At 44.7% G+C, this 20475-nt stretch overlaps 1 protein-coding gene and 1 long non-coding RNA gene across 3 annotated transcripts; one reads left to right on the forward strand and one right to left on the reverse strand.

Annotated features, from left to right (window-relative positions):
* Positions 1 to 255: 255 nt before the first annotated feature.
* Positions 256 to 20474, forward strand: UGP2 (UDP-glucose pyrophosphorylase 2). Of its 2 annotated transcripts, none has more exons than XM_042036687.1 (10): positions 256 to 449; positions 6001 to 6128; positions 6672 to 6779; positions 13653 to 13838; positions 15302 to 15435; positions 16071 to 16368; positions 17324 to 17521; positions 17705 to 17947; positions 18375 to 18479; positions 19389 to 20474. In XM_042036687.1, the coding sequence occupies exons 1-10, from the start codon at positions 431 to 433 to the stop codon at positions 19494 to 19496; spliced, it is 1527 nt and encodes a 508-aa protein (XP_041892621.1). In that variant the 5' UTR covers positions 256 to 430; the 3' UTR covers positions 19497 to 20474. The 2 variants fall into 2 exon arrangements, with proteins under 2 accessions (XP_041892621.1, XP_041892622.1); XM_042036688.1 differs by lacking the exon at positions 256 to 449 and adding an exon at positions 2571 to 2591.
* Positions 889 to 4446, reverse strand: LOC121668688. The gene is made up of 2 exons (XR_006017509.1): positions 4251 to 4446; positions 889 to 1023 (listed from the first exon to the last, which is right to left on the reverse strand). It is a non-coding gene; the product is annotated as an uncharacterized LOC121668688 (long non-coding RNA).
* Position 20475: the final 1 nt, after the last annotated feature.

The following is a 20475-nucleotide window of genomic DNA, read 5'->3' on the forward strand; positions in this document are numbered from 1 at the left end:
CGGAGCGCGGGGCGGCCGCGCCGGCCCGGCCCGGCCCGTCCCGTCCCGTCCCGTCCCATCGCGTCCCGGAGCGGGGAGGAGCCGCGCCGGGAGCTCCCCGGGGAGGCGGGCGGCCCGGCCCGGCGGGGAGGGGAGGGGAGGGTCGGGGGTGGCGAAACCCGGGGCGCGGCGGGTCCGCCTCTTCCATTGATGAAATTTAAATTGCTCGGGGTTCGCCGCCCGCCCGCCGGCCCGGGAGGGACTGCTCGGCGGAGGGGCAGCGCGGCGGGCGGGCGGGAGCTGCCAGCGAGGCCGGGGTCGCCGCCTCTCCCGCCGCAGCCTCCGCAGGGGCGGCAGCCGCGCTCCGGCCCTTCGCTGCCCGCCGCGGGGCGGAACCCCCCGAGCGGGGCACTCTGTGTTTACCCAAGTGTTTATTTATTAAAGCGCGAAAATGTCGGCTCTCGTGAAAGGTAAGCTGACGCGCTTTGTTTTTCTCGGCTCCTCCGCCGTGCGTACGCGGGGCTGCGCTGTGTTTTGGGTCCGCGCTCCCGGTGGCTCGGGGGTAGCAGCTGGGCTGCGATGTGCCTGGGCTGCCCCGGAGCCCTGTCCGTGATCCGGCGGCGGGGCCGGCCGGGCTCGGCTCTGCCCGGCCCGGTTCGGCTCTGCGGGCGCACGGCGGGACCGGGCGGCGGGGCTGCGCCCAGCGCTGTGCACGGACAGGGGCTGGGGGATCCTGCGGGACCTCGCCAGCACAAATCTGCCCTCTCCGCTAAGCCATCTGGTAAAGTTGCGGGAGGATGGATTCCGAGGTCGAACGTCTTCGCTTTTTTCTTTTTTTTTTCTTTCTCTTCTTTTCTTCTTCTTTTTTGGGTGTTGTGTTTTTTCGTGTGGTTTTTTTTTGTTGTTGTTGTTTTGTTGTTTGTTTTTTTTTTTTTGAGGCTTGAGTGTGTTTTGGCGTTTTCTGATCCCGGTAGGCTCCGGCGCTCTCCTTTACTCTCCGCATGTGTGAGCGTTTGTGTGTACGTGGTCTGAGTTTCGGATTCCCTGCAAAACAGGGAACCAGCCCACAAGAGGTCATTTTGGGAAGAAAAATTACTTTGGTGCATTGCCGTTGCAGTTTTCTTTCCCTGTTTTCCAATATTCCTAATGGTGCGGGTGTGCTTTTTGTATAGGGTTCCTTAATATAAATCCACTCAGGCCTATCAACAAATGTAATGCTGCCTGCAGAAGGAACATGAGTAGGTCGTTTGCTATACAAACTTGGGTATTGCAGGCAACTGAAGGCCTTGGCAGCCTTTGGGAAATCACTGTCCCTCACACAGTGGATGTCCAGGACTGGACAATGCTGGCTGTGTAAAGGCATCACCTGTCTACAAATGTCCCGTGACACCTGGGCAGGAACCAGGCGGCTGGAGGAAGAAGGTGTTTCCAGCATGTTGCTCAACCAGCCACTCTGAAAGTTACCAAGATAAGCCCTTGTGAAATTTATTAGGAAAATATATTGGCAATTGTTCTTTTAAAATGGAATTGGCTTATCTCTCTCTGTTGAAGGTAGCCATCTTGCAGAGAAGTGCTGTTATTTCTGAAACTGAAAGCTGTAGAAACCTATGTGAAGGTCATAATTGGTTTTTAAAATACTACCAGAGATTTGACGATCCTGAAAGCCTTAAAAAACCCGCCAAAAACCATCTGCCGTTTAGATACTCTTTTGTCAGGCCAGTAGTACTGAAACGTATTGTCATGTCAAGTGATATTTTAGCATGAGGATCATCTGCTAAACCAGGAAATTCAGCTGTGTCTGACTGTAACACCTAAACTCTTGGTGTGTGCAGCTGGCAAGAACAGCTTCCTGGGTTGCAAATTTCTCAGTTAGCTCAGGCTAACGTGCTCATCCATCAGGAAGAGTCAGAGCATAAAGATTTCACTTCACGGATGCTTCAGTCCGATGCGTGTTGGCAAATTTTGCCTCTAGTAGTAGGAAAATGTTTGTAGAGGCTGAGTGGGTATGTTCACTTCTAAAATTCAAAGTAGTATTCGTTAGCATTGTGCGTTATAGTGTGGATATTTAAAGAGACTTTTATCCCTGCCAGAGATAAAAATTGCCTTGAACTTTAAGAGGAACTGCTGGAAGTTAAGGCATTCACTCTGTACCCTGAGCACAGAGTTCAAGGGTAGAGCATTTAAAGTTTAGCTACATGTTGTAACTTACTGGCCGCCCTTCTAGGTTTTTATGCATTAGTCTGGCTCCAGGGAGACCTAAATAATTTTCTGCTGTAGGTCTTTCTGTATAGTTACTTGGATTGCAAAAGTAATCACGATCCATAGCCCTCAGCCCTAGAGATTCCCTGCTTTTTCATGAGAGAAGTTCTTGCTTGGCTTGTGCCACAACTCCCTCCTGTGCTGCCTCCTTGTACACTGAGTACCAAGGCAGTAAACTTCTCTTCTGAGTGGATTAATGAACAAAATTAATCTTAACATTTTCTCTGCTTTTAATGTAGAATAAGAGGAAGGGCAGCAGAGAGGAAATACGTGCAAATCCCTAAGTAAGAGTTCTCCACTGTTCTGTTCTTGTGCAGTTTTCCTGAGGAGATCTGCCCCTTACATTGTTTCTGGTAGTGTACAAAGTCCTCCTTTCTATTAGCTTGCTCTGATATATCACATTTTGCTTTTTCACATGTCAGCTATAAAATTAGGCATCATAAACCTGCCAATACTTTTCCGTGTGCTGTAGCTCGTGCTGTGAGGGCAGGGGCCAGGTTAGCAGTCAGAGCAGAGCACAAAAGCCTGTTAGAAATAACAGTGGGTGGGGGCAGGAGGGTTGGAGTGAAATTCTCTACGCCTCAAACACCAGCATGAACTTGACTGAAGTGCCGTCCTGTCTCTGCTACTTGGGAGAACACTTTCTACCAAAGACATTAAAGTAAGATACCCTCTGTGGTCATTTTTGCAAAGCCCAGTGTTCTCTGAAGTCTCAACTATTTAGTCATGCTCTTCTGGTCTGTGCTCATTTCCTGTGTGGGCAGGTCCCCAAAGTGTCTTCCACTACCTTATCCCACCCTTTTCTTACGTCTGATGAGTGTTCAAGAGCACTGGTTTCATAAAAGTGGGTTTAGGCTGAAATATGAGGCACTGGTTGTGAAATAGCTTGGAAGAGGCATTTCTTTTTAAACATAATTTGGGATTTTATGGCCCTGTGTGTCCTTGGAAATATCTTCCTGCAATTATCCAGCACCCCAGCCTCCCATGTGATTTTTAGAGGCACAGTAACTACTTTTCATTACGGCTGTAGGAAATTTTAGTTGCCTGCAGGAAAGAACTGCTTTCAGATATGCAGTTGCACTCGCCTTTCAACTTCCTTGTTGCTGCTAGGTTGAAAAGGGAAATCAGTCTTCACCCAGGCTGTTAAATTCAGCTGTAGTTTGTGTTGAAGGACTGCAGTTGTCTTTCTGCCAGCCATAGGCTGAGATGTGTAATACCAGCTCCTTCCCAAAAACTCTGAGGGGCAGCAGGAACAACTGGTGCTGTGTTCACTCGTATCATGGACCGATACTGCTTTGGGGAGACACTAGAGAGTGCAGGCCAGGTCCTGGTGGTCATCCCTCAAGATACGTGCTCAAAGCCTCTGCCTCACAGTGGCATGTTAAGAGGAGAAGAGCTTTCACTTGCTGTTTCTCTTGGCTCTTAGTTACAGTATTCACTTTCTTACCTATGCAGAATAGATACTTTTCTTACACCAGACATGTTTTTACCGACTCCAGCCGTGTTCTTCCTCTCTCTTTCCCCGAAATAATAATAATTGGGCTAACAGCACTAACAATGCTCTTCCCAAGCAACCGTGACCTGACACATTGGGTCTGGATGCGGCCGAGGGATTGCAGTAGTTGTTAAATGGGAAGCCTAAATACCCCCTGTTGCTGATGAAGGGTACGGCACTGGCAGCTTTGGCAGGCTGGGGTTCAGCAAGAGCTGTCCCATCCAGCTGCTGCTCTGTGTGCCTGATGTTGGAAGAAGCAACAGGTCTGCTTTGCTTTCCTGCGAGGATATTGGTGATCAAATGTGTTTAGCATTTGCACATTCAGTTTATGGAGAATTTTAGAGTATTACAGAAAAAAACCCAAACCCCTGAACTAGGACATTGCCATATATATTTGCTTTTATGATGCCTTTTTTTCTCGATTTGTTTGTGGTGTTACTTAGTCTCTAAGTGCCTTTTTTTCTGGTAGATACAAGTCTTTTGGCTAATAAGAGCGGAGCAAGCATTTCTTACTTACATGGCAGCCCGGGGAAGCTGGCTGTGCCTCCCTCAGCCCCAGTGTGCTCCACAGCACGGCTGAAGGTCTCTGCTGAGACTCGGGATGTGCAGAGTTCCTCAGAGATGTGTTGCATCACACGGGGAGGTTCAGATGTTTTACAGGCCGGCGAGCGGTGAGAAATGGCCACTGTTGTTGCTGTAACAGAAGTGGGCTATTATAACACGTTGCAGGGAGGATTAGAAACATGTGAAAGCATCTCCTCGCAGTTGTTTCGGAATGCATCACCCCAAAGGGCGGGAATGAAAGGAGTATTTGTAGCAGTTTGGGATTAAGCATGAAGCTGGTACAGACCTCCTTGTTTTTCTGTAGGAAGAAGTGCTTCCTGGTGGAGAGCTGTCTGTGTTGTCACACATTTGACCCGGAAAGATACGCCTAACAGGCTTTCAACTCTTACCTGCTTTTACTACTAAATGAAGCATTTGATTTAAAAAAGGACCTATTGTTCAGTGTACTGTTCATCTTGAGCTGGTGTTTTCCCGTGTTGCACCACACATACTATGTGCACTGCAGCACTTGTCTGTCTTTTTTTTTTTTTTTTTTCCCTCTCTCCCTCCCCTACCTGCAAAACAGTGCAGTCAGGAAAATGGCTTCTGTGGGCTTCAAAGCAAGGATTAGATACTGTCACTGAGGCTGAGGCTGTGGAATACTTTGCTTAGAAAAATAAAATAAAATCAAAATTGCATTGAAATGAACCGTCTTTGGCTTTCTTAGACATTCTCAATAGAAGAGCCTTTTAATACATGTTCTCAGTAAGTAGACTTTAAATGCAGGTTCCTCTTCTAGCAATGTTTTCTGTCAGTGTCACTCTGTTCACTTGTAAAGTTCCCTCCTGTCCCTTTTTTGCACTAGTATTAAGGGTGTTTCTAAAATCCAGCTATATTGGGCAATACATCACTCTCTGTGTTACGGGGAAGTGATCACTCAAGGGATTTAGCAGAAATTAAATTAACTGAGGTCTTCAGAGAACATACTCAGAATGTCTTTTGAGAATACACTCACTTCCAATGCTTTCTGTTGGAAAATAAAGTCGTGTTCTCTCCTGGTTCTTTCTGCAGGGTGGACTTTATAGAATATTTGTGTATTTACTCTTTTTCACGTTTGTGGAGTTTATCACTTTCAAAAACAAAACAAATGCTGAAGTGATAGACAGCCCAATTTTCTAGGTTGCTTAGTAACTGAAATGCATGCTGTAGTGTGAAAATACTCATGACAAAGTAAGGGAATGTTTACTGGAACAAACAGAAGATCCTGTGAAAGTGCACTGTATAAATAATTAAAGCATATGTTTTTATTTGCTTGTGGAACAGAAGGATACCTTCAATCACAATGTTCTACATAACTTTTCACTAAGAAAATTCTTCTTTTTCACACTTCTACTTGCTAAAGTGTGTCGATGCAGTGGGATGTGATTTCTCTAGCAAAAAAGTGCAGTGCTGCAGATTTTCGGATACTTCGTGAGATGGACCATTGGCCCTTTGGGGTTCTTTTGAGTTTTGAAAGAAGGGCCATTATTCTTTGGGACCAGTTTAAGATCTGTTCCCAAGTAACTAGGAACAAAAACTTTTGATTCCTGGAATGCTAGTATGGTGATAAGACTAGATTTTATGAGTTTATCACTCTTAAAGAAAATTGAAGGCTATTTGTAGTCTAAATAAGCTAGTTGTTTTGGTTTTTTTTCTTTCCTAATTTTTTTTTTCTTAAATTCAAGATTTCAGCAAAGCAATGTCTCAAGCTGGCTCCTCACAGTTTCAGGAAGTCATTCGGCAAGAGCTGGAGTATTCAATGAAAGTAGAACTTGATAAGATACTTGCGACCGCACATTCAAATGAGATAGAGGTAAGGAGCACGGAGTGGGAGCTACTCAGAGCATGAGAAATGGGATGCAGCACATTGAGGCAAATCTCAGACAAGAAGATAAATCACGGATTTCCAGGTCTTTATTTTTGGGATGTGCTCTGATCCTGTGTGGAAGAGTAGCCTGGATACAATGTCAGTTAGGAGACTTTCAGTTCCCTCTAGACTGGGTGACGGAGTTATTAAGTGTTTAATCATCTTTAGTTATTAAAGGTTCTGTGTAATCTTCACTGGATTACAGAAAGGGAGGGTAAAGCTGTTTTCTTAAATGTGGGGCCAAATTGTAATGGTTATGATTTTGACAAAAGACTTGTATAGGTATCCAAGTTGGTTTTGTACTCTTGAGTTTTAGTGAAAATGAGCTTTTGGTAACTTCTGGAGTTTTACCTAAAGTTTAGCATGTCTGTTTCAGTGCTAATGAAATTACTCTCATGAGTAGACTGTACCTCAATTTGTAGAAATGCTTCTGTGATTGAGTAGGTGTGCATTAAATACCAGCATTAACTAATGTATTTCTTTTTGTAGCACACTAAAAAGGACCTGGAAGGATTTAAGAAGCTGTTTCATAGATTCCTACAAGAAAAGGGACCATCTGTGGACTGGGGGAAGATTCAGAGACCTCCAGAAGATTCTGTAAGTTGTGGTTAAGTGACAGTTTGTAAGGAACGTAAAACTGGTAATTGCTACTTAAGTCAAATGATGTATTCACCCATCAAATGGGTCTATCTGCCATGGTTCTGTAAAACCATGTAGGACAACACTTTGGGTTCTAACTGAGAAATAATTATTTGTTGACATATGTTGTATATGTTCCTGAACATCAGGTTCTGCTTACCATATGTGTCAAGTTTTTGTATTATTTTGTTAGCAGCTCTGGGAGCAGGGAAACAAAATGAGACAGATGCCACCTCACCATTTGGTACCTTCTCTGGAGTAAACTTGTGTTAGAGGGGAAGTGGGGAGGACCCTTGTTGTTCCCATTTCCCTCCTGCCCATGGAAGAAGGTTGCATGTCTCAGATGAGACTGTTTCCAGTGATCCTTTATGTTTAATAATTTGAAAGGGACGTATGGCAAGTGGGCTGGGTAATAGAGCTCATTTAGCAACTTCTGTAACCTGCAGCAGCTCAGCAAAAGTGAGGGATCTGAAACAAGGAGTTGACTGTGGGGAGTTATGGAGCCTGATTTTTCTAATGTTGTCTGTGTTGTTGTAACTTACAACCTGTAATTTGAGCTGCTGCTGAAAAAGCACTATGTATGTTTTCAGCACTGTTTAGTACTGAAATAAATACTTCCTATTAAACCTAACCTCATTTTACTGATTCATCAGTGGCCTTAGGCTGTCCTTTGACTCTTGTGTAACTAATGGTGTAGTTGTGCTACAGATTCTTGCTTTTCCCAGCATAGTGATCTTGGCATATTGCAGGAGTTCTGTGGGCTCCCAGGCCTGTGGTTTCTCTGAGGCTCTCTGTGTGCCTCAATCGAGGCTCTGTTTCCCATGAAAGGCAGGCTGTCCAGTTACTTCCAGAACAGATGCAGGGCTGCTCTATAAAGCGTTGAAGAATGATGCTGTTTTAGAGCAAGTCTAGGGTTTTTCCAAGGTTGAGTGTTTTCTTTTAACTTCAAAAACTTGTGATGTCTCTCTTTTCTGTACTGTAACACTGAATGAAGTGTTGCTTTGGGGGAGAGAAGTCTGCCCTCAACGAAGAGGCCAGGGTGAGAAATTGGAGTTCTAGATAAGGTGACTTACAAGGAAGGCTGAAGAAAAGGGGATTTCTTTCAGTGTAGGGGGGCTGAGACTCAGGGGGGGCGATAGGTCTGTTAAATATGTAAGAAGGTAGTTAGGACAATCAAAGGAATAAACTGTTCCCTGTGCCAAGAGAAGGCCTGGGATTAAATTACAGAAATTTGATGAGAGTGAATGGCTGCTTTGTGGAGAAGAAGAGCTGTTGTCTAATTTTCAAGTTTTGTTCACCTTCAGTGGAAAAACTTATAAGTTCTATAAAGGCCTGAAAGTACCCAGGTAGGACATCTGGAGCAGATGTCAACCTGGGGGTTGTGGTAAGGCTCTGAAATAGACCGGGGGTTTATTCCCAGGCATGGCAAGCTGCTAAAAAAAGACCTAAGAGAAAGGTCTAACTTAAGGTCACAGAGGGCTGAATGGAGAAGGGCAGAGTTCGAAAGAGTATCTCTCTTTTTCCTTACGGCCTGTACTGCTCATTCTGATGTGTGGCCCTGTGCTATGTAGCAACTTTTGATGAGAGACAGAAAGGTAAGAATTCTGTGAAATCAGTTCTGGTCTGATGAGATGCATACATGATCTGAAATGAAATTTTGTTTCCTACCATGAGCTCTAAATCAAGTAATCATGCTTGATAAGTGCCACAGAAGAGAGCTACAGCAAAATATCTGCAAACAAACTTCCTTCCATGCCTTCTTCGTTGTGTAGTAAATACCCCTTTCTTTAGGGATACTTGGGCTTCCTGATCTGACAGGAGGTGGTTTAAGCACTTAGGAAAACTGAGAGCAAGGTTAAATTTCTTGATTATTGTTTTCTTTTCTCCTTTTTGCTGACCATAATAGTTCCATCTCTCTATCCTGTTGTATCCACCCCTTCCTTTTTAATATGTCAGTCGTGTCAGGGACATACTCTGCAAAATGAAAGGGGTTTCACAGAAGACACATTTCAAGGGGCCTTCTCCCAAATTGTTCTTTGCTGAGGAGTGTGACTTGTGGAATTATTAAATTAAAGCTGATTTCCTAAAGACCAGAATTTCAGAATTACTAGTCTAGCTAATATGGGTAAGAACAGTATGAGCTTTTAGAAGGTGTAAAGGGGGATAACTTTTGAAGGGCTGCAGTACTGAGTTCTTTGGGACAGGTATCCATCTGTGAACGCATATTTTGTTTGAGTGCTTCTGCTCAGCTCCAAGTGAGTTTTCTTTTCTTAGCTGTAAAACCTCAGAGCATATTCTCCTCCTGTTCTTGTTAAAACAGCATGAAGGTTGGTATAGAAGACTTATTTTCTGGTAATCTTGTAAATGATTTATAACTGCCTGTAGGGATGACCTTGTTTTTTGAGGTGGTGGGATGCTTGTATGCTGGAGAATCTCACACTACAAGGATCGTGGCCTAGAAAGCACCAAATTCTCTGCAGCGTGAGTTTATTTGCCTGTGATTGTTTTGGAGAATTGCTTTGCTGCTGGGAATTCTGGCAAGTATAATCTTCAGCCGATCCCTAGAAGAGCAAAAAGCATATGTTGAGGTATCTATGTGCCTGTGTGTGTATAAACACACAGACATACGTGTGTATCTGTAAACAGAGGCTCACAAAAAATCTGCCAGAGTGTAGGTTTGTTGCTTTCTTATTTATTTAGCAGCTTAAAAAAGTTCATGAATAGTTTATTGGATTTATAGGCTTTGTCTTTTAGGTGGGAAAGAGTGTTTCAGGCTTTTGCCCAGTGCCAAGGGACTGTGCTGTGCAGAAGCAGAATTTCTGTCAGACTTCTGCAGGTCATCTAATGTGTTATCTGTTGTATTTGTTCTCTTAATGTAGCTTCTGCTTCTTCCTGAAGACAAGTAAAAGCTCCTGTCAGTAAATTGAAACACAAATTATTGCTCTGTATTATTCCTCTGTTTTTCTCTGCAATGGGAGATTTCTTCCCTGACCTCCATGTTTTCAGTGTAACAACTTATACTGATGACAGTAACAGAAGATTGAACCCATTTCACACTATATTGGTAAACCTCTGACTTGTTTTTTCCTTCCAGATGCTTTGCTTTCATATGTCCAAAGGCTTACAGTGATAGCTCGCATAGTTAGGACCCATTACTGTTACAGTCTCCAGAGAAGAAAGCACACTGAGAGTGCCAGTTAACAGGGAGAGGAGGTAAAGAATGTGGACATGGCAAGTGTAACTTAATCCCCTCGATGTAGATTACAGCGATCTGTTTGTTTGAATTGGAAGCAATAGCAAAGTCCTGCTGGGAGGCCTCTGAGAGAACTGCAGTGATCAAGTTAACCTCAGAACAGCAATGCAAAACCTCATCTGGGATGTAAAGAGAGCATCCGAAGCAATGTGAGTGTGAAAGGAGCTTGTCTGTTAGAGCCTTTGTTTTTTTCTTCCCCAGTGGTTGCAGTCTTGTCTGCAGCTCAGGTTGTCACCTCAGTGAACTATATCATGAAGGAAAAGAATGAATGTTATGCCCTTACTCAAAAGCAAAATATCTTCCTAATCTTCAACTCTGGAAACAGGTTTTAAGGGTTCATAGAATCACAGAATGGTTTGGAAGGGACCTTAAAAATCTTGTTCCAACCCCCTGCCATGGGCAGGGACACCTTCCACTAGACCAGCTTGCTCCAAGCCCTGTCCAACCTGGCCTTGAACACCTCCAGGGATGGGGCAGCCACAGTTTCTCTGGCTGACCTGTTCCTCTGCTTTACCACCCTCAGAGTAAAGAACTTCTTTCTAAGATCTGATATAAATTTCTCCTCTTGTAGTTTGAAACTATTCCCCTTGTCCTCTCCCTATCAGTCTGTGTAAGAAGTCTCTCTTCCTCTGTAAGCCCCCTCTAGGTGCTGGAAGGTCTCCCCAAAGCCTCTTCTTCTCCAGGCTGACCACCCCCAGCTCTCTCACCCTGACCTCACAGGAGGGGTGCTCTCTCTCTGATCACCTTCGTGGCTCTCCTCTGCACTGCTCTAACGGGTCCACAGATTTCCTGTGCTGAGGACTCCAGATCTGGGTGCAGCACTGCAGGTGGGGTCTCACGAGGGCAGAGACCTCTTCCTTTGGTGCTATTCCTAGAACTGTCCCTTGGTGCTGAGTAAATATTTCCTTGAACTGTAAGTACATGTTAACTAATAGGGGCGTCCTCCTTTCCGGTCTACCCACGATGACAGCCCTGATGCTCATTTGTCTGTCTCTGACAAACTCTTGCAAGCCTCCTTGCAGTAGGAGTAGGCCTCTGGAATCTGTTAGTCAAACTCCCAACGTTGTCTCATCCAGACTGTTCCGAGAAATCACTTCTGTGACGTTGGCTGCAAAACAAAAGAAGCTGCATATGTCTGTCAGAACAGTCCCAAACCACGGCTGCCAGACGTGTCTCAAGCAAGTAACACTGCAGCCATACATCTGTAAGACGTCATTCCTGCCCCTGTTTTTTCCTGAAGAATTTCCCCATCAGAACTTACTTGTCAAGCCCACTGTTCCAAACCCTTAGAATTTATAACTGTGGAGCACTTCTCCAGTTGTGTGTACGCTTGTATGTGATGAGGTAGTTTTGCATATTAGTGCCTGCACATGGCTGGAACTGTAGGATTGACAGCATTGGCATCCAGCAGTCCTGGTGCTGCAACGTTCCTGCTGGAACTTGACTTTTTGACATTTGTTATTCTCTGAATTAAAGACCCTTCAAGCCCTTCCCGAGGCTTTATTGCCAAGCTGATGTTTCCAATGCCTGTGCCAGAAGAAACTGAAATATTTGGTGAGGCTGAGTCATAGATTTTCTGTTGTGAACTGATGCAATATCCAGTGAACTGAGCCCTTGGTGGAACTGTTTCCTTCTTCAGGACTTTGAGCTTTCTGCAAAGCTGGTTTCAGGCACGATAGTGAAAGCATCAAAAGGTAGTTGGCACTTTAGCAAAAGCAAATGATTTTTGAGGCAGTTTGGCCCTGAACCGAGTGTCAGACCTTCTGCTCTTTGTGAGTGATGCAAGAAGAACATAGTGAGACTTGAAAGTTGAGACAATTTTTTTGGATGTTCAGACAGTGTCAGAACATCATGGATGTGACTCACATCCCACCCAGCTAAAGCTCAAGACGAAATGTTTTTAATCCATGTACAGTCTAATGCAGGATGTTATTGACCTTGGAGTGGATGGCAGGCAGTAAATCTGGGTGTAAATCTCTGCAGGTCCTGCTGGTAGCAGAATGTTCATTGAGTTTCCTGATGGACCTTCAAGACATTAAACCCAGGATTTATCATCTCGTTGCTGATGAGAGCGCAGTTGTTTTTCAGGGCGTTTCACCCTGAACGCAATCTCTGTTGCTGACAAAGCACAGCAAGAGTCCGCTTTTTGTGCACTTCTTCCTGAAAAGTTCCTGGAACTTTGGGAGGAAGCTCCTGCCTATGTCCTCATGAAATGGCAGTGATTGTAGTGCTGCTTTCTGTCTGAGCCACAAGAACTCCACATGGAGTCATCTTATCTTGAACTACATCCTGTAAGCTTTCCAGATCCCATAGGAAATTCCGCGCATTTCCCTAATGTGAGGGATCTGCCCTAATTGCTGCCAGTGGTGTCCTGGAATGCTGGAATTGCACAAGCTGTCCTCCCTACCCCCGCACATCCCAGTAAGAAATAGGACTCTTGTTCCAGTGCAGTGTGAATTTCCTTTTGAACCCCAGCCCTTGCCCAAAGCAAACACAGCTCTGAAAACTCCTCTGTATGTATTTGTTTTTGGAAACCAGCTGTGGATCTTACACACCCCTTATCAGAATTAAAATCATTTTCTAGCAGCTAGAATGCTACAGCACTGGAACACCAGGGCTTTCCTTCAAAAGAAAATCTCTAGAAGAGCAGGCTAAAGGATAATGGTATTGATTCTGCTCTAACAGTTTTGGCATGATTCTTACTGTGGCATTGTAACCATTATTTCTTTGACTTAGGTGCTTTGAATTTGGGGACAGCAGTACCTAATGTGAGGCACACTGTCATTATGAGCCCGATTTTGCTCTCCATCACTAGCCTCACAGGTAGCCCAGACTCTGTTCTTAAACCTGTAGGAAACAGCTGTCAGTGAGGTAGAAGACTTCCTGTAAGGTTTATTGTGAGCTGGATGAACATATCCTGAAAACAGCAGAATAACAACTAGGAACTTTCCTCCACTCTGTATCATGCTGTCGGGAGAAATGAATTGTATCAGAATGGTGGTTAGAATAAGAATCAGTTTAGACTGAGTTAAAGAACCAACATTTTGCCAAGGATGTTGCCTTTGACAACCTCAGAGCTAAAAAAAACCGAAAGAAAATCTATGAGTTTAAAGTTTAAGCTGCTCAGAGAAGGAAAGTTCTATGCCTTGCATGTAGAGCCTGGTTCTTACATTGTGGCCTGACTGAAGGTGGGGAGGGGCCATCTTATGGGCCAGCAAGTTAGATGGCTCCCAAGGAAACCCCCTCCCCTTCTGCAGGGCAGGAACAGGGTTGTGACAAGTGGCATAACTGGCCTGACTTCTCTGAATGACGCTAATGGTGACTGGTGTCACAAAGTCTCTAGAACCTCCTGAGAAAAGAGGTTATTGTAGTAACAAACCGGGTTATTTGTATCATAACAAATCAATTATTGTAGACTCATTTTGCAGATGTTCTTTAGTGTCATAAAGCATATGAATAATTGTAGGTTTTATCGCCAGATTTTAAGTTTTGAAAGTTTTTAGGAGAAAGCAATTTCTTTCCGCGTATCTGACTGCTGGTTTTTTTGGGTTCTTCTTTCTGTTCGTTTGTTTTCCCAGATCCAGCCCTATGAGAAGATCAAGGCCAGAGGCCTGCCTGATAACATTGCTTCTGTCTTGAACAAGCTGGTGGTTGTGAAGCTCAATGGTGGCTTGGGCACAAGCATGGGCTGTAAAGGCCCCAAGAGCCTCATCGGGGTGCGGAACGAGAACACCTTCCTGGACCTGACTGTGCAGCAGATTGAGGTAACCTTTGATGAGCTTTTCTCGCTGCGTTGGAGGAAGCAACACACACTGAGCTGCTCCTGCATGACTTGCTAAGAGGGATCAAGTGGAGGCTTGCCAAAAGGAAGAGGAGAGGGAGACGAGGTCTGGTCACAGTGCTGGGGTGAAGCAGAGAATTCCTTTGGGAAGAATAGACACGAAAGGGATGATGCAGTCAGCGACTGAACTCTCTGTCCCCCACATGTATTAGCACAAGTGTGATCCAGCCTGTGCACACCAGCCCTGGATGGGGGGATTGTGTCCAGGAACACAAGCAGTCACACTGTAGAGCTTGTCTGGCCTGGGTAACTCCTGGGCTTGTTTCTTGACTCCTCCAGCTGCAAGTTCATCTTTTCAAAAAAGCGTTTTTTTAATGTGCATTAGAACAAAGCTTTTCACAGCAGCTCCAAGTTCCTTGATGAATTTAAACTCTTGTGCTGGAAGAGATTGCTGGCATTTTCCTCTGAAGAAAGAAGAGCAAAAGAAAGTAACAGCTGCTGGTGTTGGGAGAGGACATTTCAGCTTATGTTTTTAATGCTGAATGTTCATCTTACAGCAGATAATGAAGACAGTTATTAGAGTAGGAAGTGGGGTGTGCCTGGCCCATGGTTTCTGGAGTGCCAACAATTTTTGCCTCAGTGTGGTGATGTTTGGAGTGACTCTCCCATGTGTGCTAGATGGTTCTATGGAAAACTCAAATTTAAATCCAACTGATGCAGCCCTTTCTCCAAAGCATCACTGTGGAAGTCTCTGACTCCACCAAAGTGTAATGATCCCAAACGCTCCAGCAGATGAGGGTGAGCTGATACACAAAGCTTAAACCTCACTCAAGTGTCTTTTTTTTTTTTTTTTTTTTCCCCTGCACATTCTATTTTTGGTGGAACACTGCCATGATCTCTGATTTTTTTTGCCTTTGGATGTGGAAATGCTCTTGTGTATTTCAGGTCCATTCTACAGATTCCCAAACAATTAACATGGTGATGTTTCATTTATTGTGTGCTCTTGATACAACTGTCCATCTCTCAGCTTGCCAAGAAGGCTTGGAAGTGCTTCCTGTGCAGAGACAGTGTGGAAATGTCACCTTGACAGGCTGCAACAATTTGATGGAAAACATGCCTTTTGTAATCACAAGTAGCTGTAACTTAAAATGATCATTTAGTGGCATCATGGTTTCAGATTTTAGATCTCAAGGCAGGTTTAAAAACGAAGGTTCACTAATTAAAGATAGATTAATTAATGTGGGTCTTATCTTTACTACTAACAGGGATTTATTTTCCTTTACCTGATATATTATCCTTTCTGTCAGCATAAGTGCATCTCTTTTTTTCTCTCACACATTCATTATTTCCAGTCTGTTTTACCTAATTTCTTTCTCCCAAAATCTCAGGTGTCAGGAGTTAAAGCTAATAATACATGCTGAATTTACCATTTATTTCCCATCTCAGCATTTAAACAAATCCTACAACACTGATGTCCCTCTGGTTCTCATGAATTCCTTCAACACAGACGATGACACAAAGAAAATCCTGCAGAAATACAGTCACAGCCGTGTGAAGATATATACTTTTAATCAAAGCAGGTATCAAAAGACTTCTCCACTTGGGGTAGAAAGAAAAACTAGCTTGTTTCTCCATATTCCGAATGGGGTGGACTTCAGTTTGAGGTGCTGGGGTAGCAACAGTGTCTTCTGTACCCGTGTTTGGTCTCTTTTGGGCCTCGTGGAGAGACTGAAACATCAGGGTCTTTGGTAGAGTCAAGGGCAATGTATTAAAATTGAGGGGGGGGTCTGTGGGCCCCAGTTTCTAAGGAATGTACAAATAGTGGTGTACTGGATGCTGGCCACTTGATTCCTGAATTTGCTTTTAGTGTCCTTGGGCTCTGGAGGGAGACAGACCATGGTTCTTTACGAAGAACAAACTCTAATCCAGTTGGCTGCTGGGGTTAGAGGTGTGTTTGATATGCTGTGAACCTGCCTGTCAGAAGAAAGTTGGTTTGCAGTGTGGTCTGAGAACTGCGGCTTTAAATCCCTGAGTAGATAGATTGCATTCTGTAGCTTCTCAGTGACAGCTCAGAATTTGGATGGGTCTTCCAGTTCAGAGTACTCAGGAAAAGCATGCTTCCAAAAACCCATGGAGTTGCACCTTTCTGTAGCATTTTTTTCTTTGTGCTAGTCTGACACTGGTGAGAATGTAACAAGACCTATTGTCCTCACAGGTATCCCAGAATTAACAAGGAAACTCTGCTGCCAATAGCCAAGGATGTCTCTTACTCAGGAGAGAACACAGAGTGCTGGTACCCTCCAGGCCATGGAGACATCTACGCCAGCTTCTACAACTCTGGTCTGCTGGACAACCTCATTGCAGAGGGGAAGGAATATATTTTTGTGTCCAATATAGATAATCTGGGTGCCACTGTGGACCTTTACATTCTTAACCACCTTATGAACCCACCCAATGGAAAACGCTGTGAGTTCGTCATGGAAGTCACAAACAAAACCCGGGCGGATGTGAAGGTAAAGGGAGATGGGTGAAAGTCTGAGTGTGTTGGTGGCCATCTCCAGCCTCCTCTGAATCCATGGATTCAGACATGCATCCAGTCTCCTCATAGCTATTTTAGGCACCATTTAACACATCAGCTGGGATCTAATTTGAGATGCAGAAAATCAGCAAATTTAGGAAGTTCTAATTCATGGAACAGATTTGGTCTGTGTTCTGGGCAGCAGCAGACAAGGACAGTCTGGGCTGGACTGGAAGCACGAGTGATTTGTGGGGGGTGCCGGTCACAACCTCTGCACCTTCTCCAAAAACTGTCACGTGCACAGGGGCAGAAGCTTCAGTTGTGTCTCACAGAAAACTGCCTAAGCCACTTCCCAACCCTGCATTGCACAGCTCTGTGTGGCACAGCTGCCCATCTGCTCCTGCCCTAACCCCTGGCTTTGTGCAAAGTCCAGGAGTGATATTTCTCAGAGGTTTATGACGTATCAAATACTTGTAGCCTGCAGTAATTTGTCCTGCAACTGTGCTCTGCCTCTCTTCTTTCATATGTGAAAATGTAGATTTGGATTTTCTCTGTATTCATTAGGGAAGCTCTGACTTAGCCCTACAAAAGCACAGCAATGCACTCTAAGAGTACTTAGATTTAATTTAGCTTTTGCTCCATCATCTAACAAAGTACTGCTGACGGTGATTTTTGATAACAGCAGCATTTGCAAGATATTCTCAACAACTTTCATTAAAGGAATTAACTGTCTCGGAGAGCTGAAATATGATCGTTGGATGGTTCTGACTGTACTTATTTAAACATGCTCCTCTATAATTAGTAACCTGGTAGCTGGTTACTAAAAACAAGAAATGTGTTTTCTCTGGGTTTCTCTGTCCACCAGACCAAGTGCATCTGCCTGTGTTGAGGAGAGGATTTCTCTGGCTTCTCACGAACAGGGCTTAAAACCTCTCATTTGCCCCTTGCAGGGTGGCACGCTGACGCAGTACGAGAATAAGCTGAGGCTGGTGGAGATAGCTCAGGTCCCAAAAGCACATGTGGATGAATTCAAGTCTGTGTCAAAATTCAAAATATTCAATACCAACAATTTGTGGATTGCTCTGTCTGCAATTAAAAGGCTGCAAGAGAAAAATGCCATTGACATGGAGATCATTGTTAACCCAAAGGTAATCAGCTGGCAGGGGTTTCGAGGACACTGACCCAAACAAACTGTTTGTTTCTGGGTGGGTAACAGGCACTGCTGCTTCACAGAGCTGGTCTGGGGGTGAGGGCAGAGCTCTGACTGATGCTGGGCTCCAGTTCTGAGTGCCAGGACCTGCTCCATGTGTTACCTGGGTTTTCTGTTCCAGACTCTGGATGGAGGCTTGAATGTTATCCAGCTGGAGACTGCAGTTGGTGCTGCTATCAAGAGTTTTGAGAACTCTCTGGGGATAAACGTACCTCGAAGTCGTTTCCTGCCTGTGAAGACCACCTCGGATCTCTTGCTCGTGATGTCGAATTTGTACAGCCTTAACGCAGGGTCTCTAACGATGAGCGAGAAGCGCGAATTCCCAACAGTGCCTCTTGTCAAACTGGGAAGCTCCTTCACAAAGGTAAACTCCTGTCATGACACCTGGTGTTCACCTCTTTGAATAAAGATGCAGTTCATAGCAATAAATTACTGGAAAGTGAGGTTTGCTTTATCTACCTCTGCCCCCCTGGGCCTTCCCTTTTGCTCTTTGTAAAGCCTGTGAGAATACAAATATTTACTGTTGGGTGCTCCTGTACCCCTCGGCTGAGCAATGGGAGGTGGGCTGGCTGTGCGTGCTCCCCAGAGCTCGCCCAGCGCTGGTGGGCAGCCCCCCTGCTGTTCCTCACACTTGTTTCTGAAGGAAATCACAATTACAAAGTAGCAACTTTTGTATTGATTCAGATGTAGGTTACAGGAAAGGCTCCTGAAGAGTATTCAAGAGGCCCTCACGGTTGTCTTAATCCACAGATGGCTTTAAAACTGTCTCTATTATTTCCTCTTTCCAAAAGGTTCAGGATTACCTGCGGAGGTTTGAAAGTATTCCAGATATGCTGGAGCTGGATCATCTCACGGTTTCAGGTGATGTTACGTTTGGGAAGAATGTTTCATTAAAGGTGAGTGTGCAGTGGGGATGCTGCTTCTTGGCTGTTGATCCTGAATTGATCCTCTGCCTGTACACAGAGGCCATAGGAGCACTCCTGGGAATTGGGTAACTGGCCCAAAGATGGCAGAGGCCATGGCTGGACAGTGACCCTTGTGGTGGTGTGCAAGATGTTGCTGCCAGAGCTGCTGCTCTGTGCAGGCCCAGGCAGAGAGGTTTATTTATGGACCTTGAAAGCACCACAGACCTCACATCTCTGTTCAAACACTGCTGCCACCTCTGTCCTTTGGCTCAGTCCTACCTCCCTTCCCAGGCTGGCCTTACCACCCCTTTTCAGGCCCTTTTGCATCATTTTGGGGTTCTCAATTTATTAGTAAATGATAGAGCTGAGCAAGTTAGTTTCTCCCTCAAATTCTTCCTTAGGATCTTGCCAGTCCTGGCAGCACCTACTGTTCTCTAAGGCAATTCAGCAGGTGCCAGGGGTGGAAGGTGGGGCTGCAATCACCTGGCACAGGCTTGGGCTCCAGGCTCTGAGCTGGCCCTCTGTCCCTCTTGTTCAACTGGAACAGGAGCCTTCCTGGGACACACCTGGGGATGGGGGTAACATTTTTCCACTTCAAGGCAAGCAGACGTGACAAGAGCCCTTAGAGCAAGCATGCCTTCAAAGAAGTTACCAGTTTACTTGTAGGCTGATGGGATCTAGTATGGTAATGATAAAGGTTCCAGTGATGCTTGTTTAAAACCTTTGTTCTGGGGAGGAAAAACCCCCAAAGGTCCATGCAGAAACAATACAACTAAATGCATTCAGGCTCTGGCTGTGGTACAGCTGACACCTGACTGCTCCTCCAGACAACCTCTTCCCTCCTTCCACGTCAACAGGTAACAGGTTTCTGAACACTTGCTTTCTTTTCTGTAACCCCAGGGAACAGTCATCATCATTGCAAACCATGGTGACAGGATTGACATCCCAGCTGGAGCTCTACTAGAGAACAAAATCGTATCTGGCAACCTACGGATCCTGGACCACTGAGTCGAGGAGAGGGTACGGTCAGGGCTGGGGCTGCTCTGCCAAACCAGCCTCGTCGTGGAAGAACCTTTTAAGCATTAGAAATCTAAGTACACAGAGGGCCTATGCTTTGTCATCTTCACAGTACCCTGCAGTATTAATTTAAAATTAATTTCTCTTGCTTATCTTTAAGCAGCCACATAAGCGCCATGGATGTGCGTAAGTAATGCTTCAGTCCTTAAAGAGATTCTGTAACTCAGTTAATATAACCTTGAAGTGCAATACTGTTTGTCTTGCGGGAAGATGGACAGATCTTCTTTGATAAGAAGTTCAGAGGCTTGCCTCGACCATGCAGTAGTTTTGAATTGCTTGTAACTGCAGAAATAAAGCTGTGAAGCAATACATGTGGGACAACATGGTTGGCAACTCCTGTGACGTTTTAGGAAGGCACAGTTGAAAACCAAAAGTTTCACTACTGCTAAATAGGCTCTTAAAACCCTGTATTTCATGTGCTCACAACCTGTAGCCCTCTTCAACCGCCCCCCAAACTACAAGTGGGATGTCCTATCCCAGTTGTATGTCGAGGTACTGGGGTAAGGCTGTCAATACCTCCATTTCCGTATCGTGAGAGTGGGAATCATCCGTGTTCCAAACTTGCCCAAAGAATCCAATACTTGAGAAAAATGCCTCAGTAGCCACGTGTGGTGTTTGCTTTCTCACATCCCATTAAGACTGGATCTCCTGTTAATATCTTAATCCTTGATCTGCCCTCTTTTTTCAATAAATGGATCACGTTGACTACACCTATGTTCATATTGTCACAGCCATGTATGTTAATTTATCTTCTCTTGAGTTTCTAAATTTGTACAGGAATCGAAATCCCTGTCCTGATCACTATTGATTTCTTAATGTTTCTCTTGTATTTACATGCAGACAACTTTATTTTATAAGCTTAGTATAACACTGGTATGTATCATTAAAGAAGTTGGTCTTTAAAAACAAC

The sequence above is a fragment of the Corvus kubaryi genome, unplaced genomic scaffold (genome assembly GCF_017639235.1).
Source record: "Corvus kubaryi isolate FWS band 111438036 unplaced genomic scaffold, C.kubaryi_AGA036_p1.0 37386, whole genome shotgun sequence".
Lineage (NCBI taxonomy): Eukaryota > Metazoa > Chordata > Aves > Passeriformes > Corvidae > Corvus > Corvus kubaryi.

Excerpts from the sequence above, each read along its gene's own strand:
- UGP2 (XM_042036687.1), top strand. Across the intron at positions 6,129-6,671 it reads CACATTCAAATGAGATAGAG|CACACTAAAAAGGACCTGGA; the intron begins GTAAGGAGCACG and ends TTCTTTTTGTAG. Across the intron at positions 17,522-17,704 it reads AGATCATTGTTAACCCAAAG|ACTCTGGATGGAGGCTTGAA; the intron begins GTAATCAGCTGG and ends TTTCTGTTCCAG.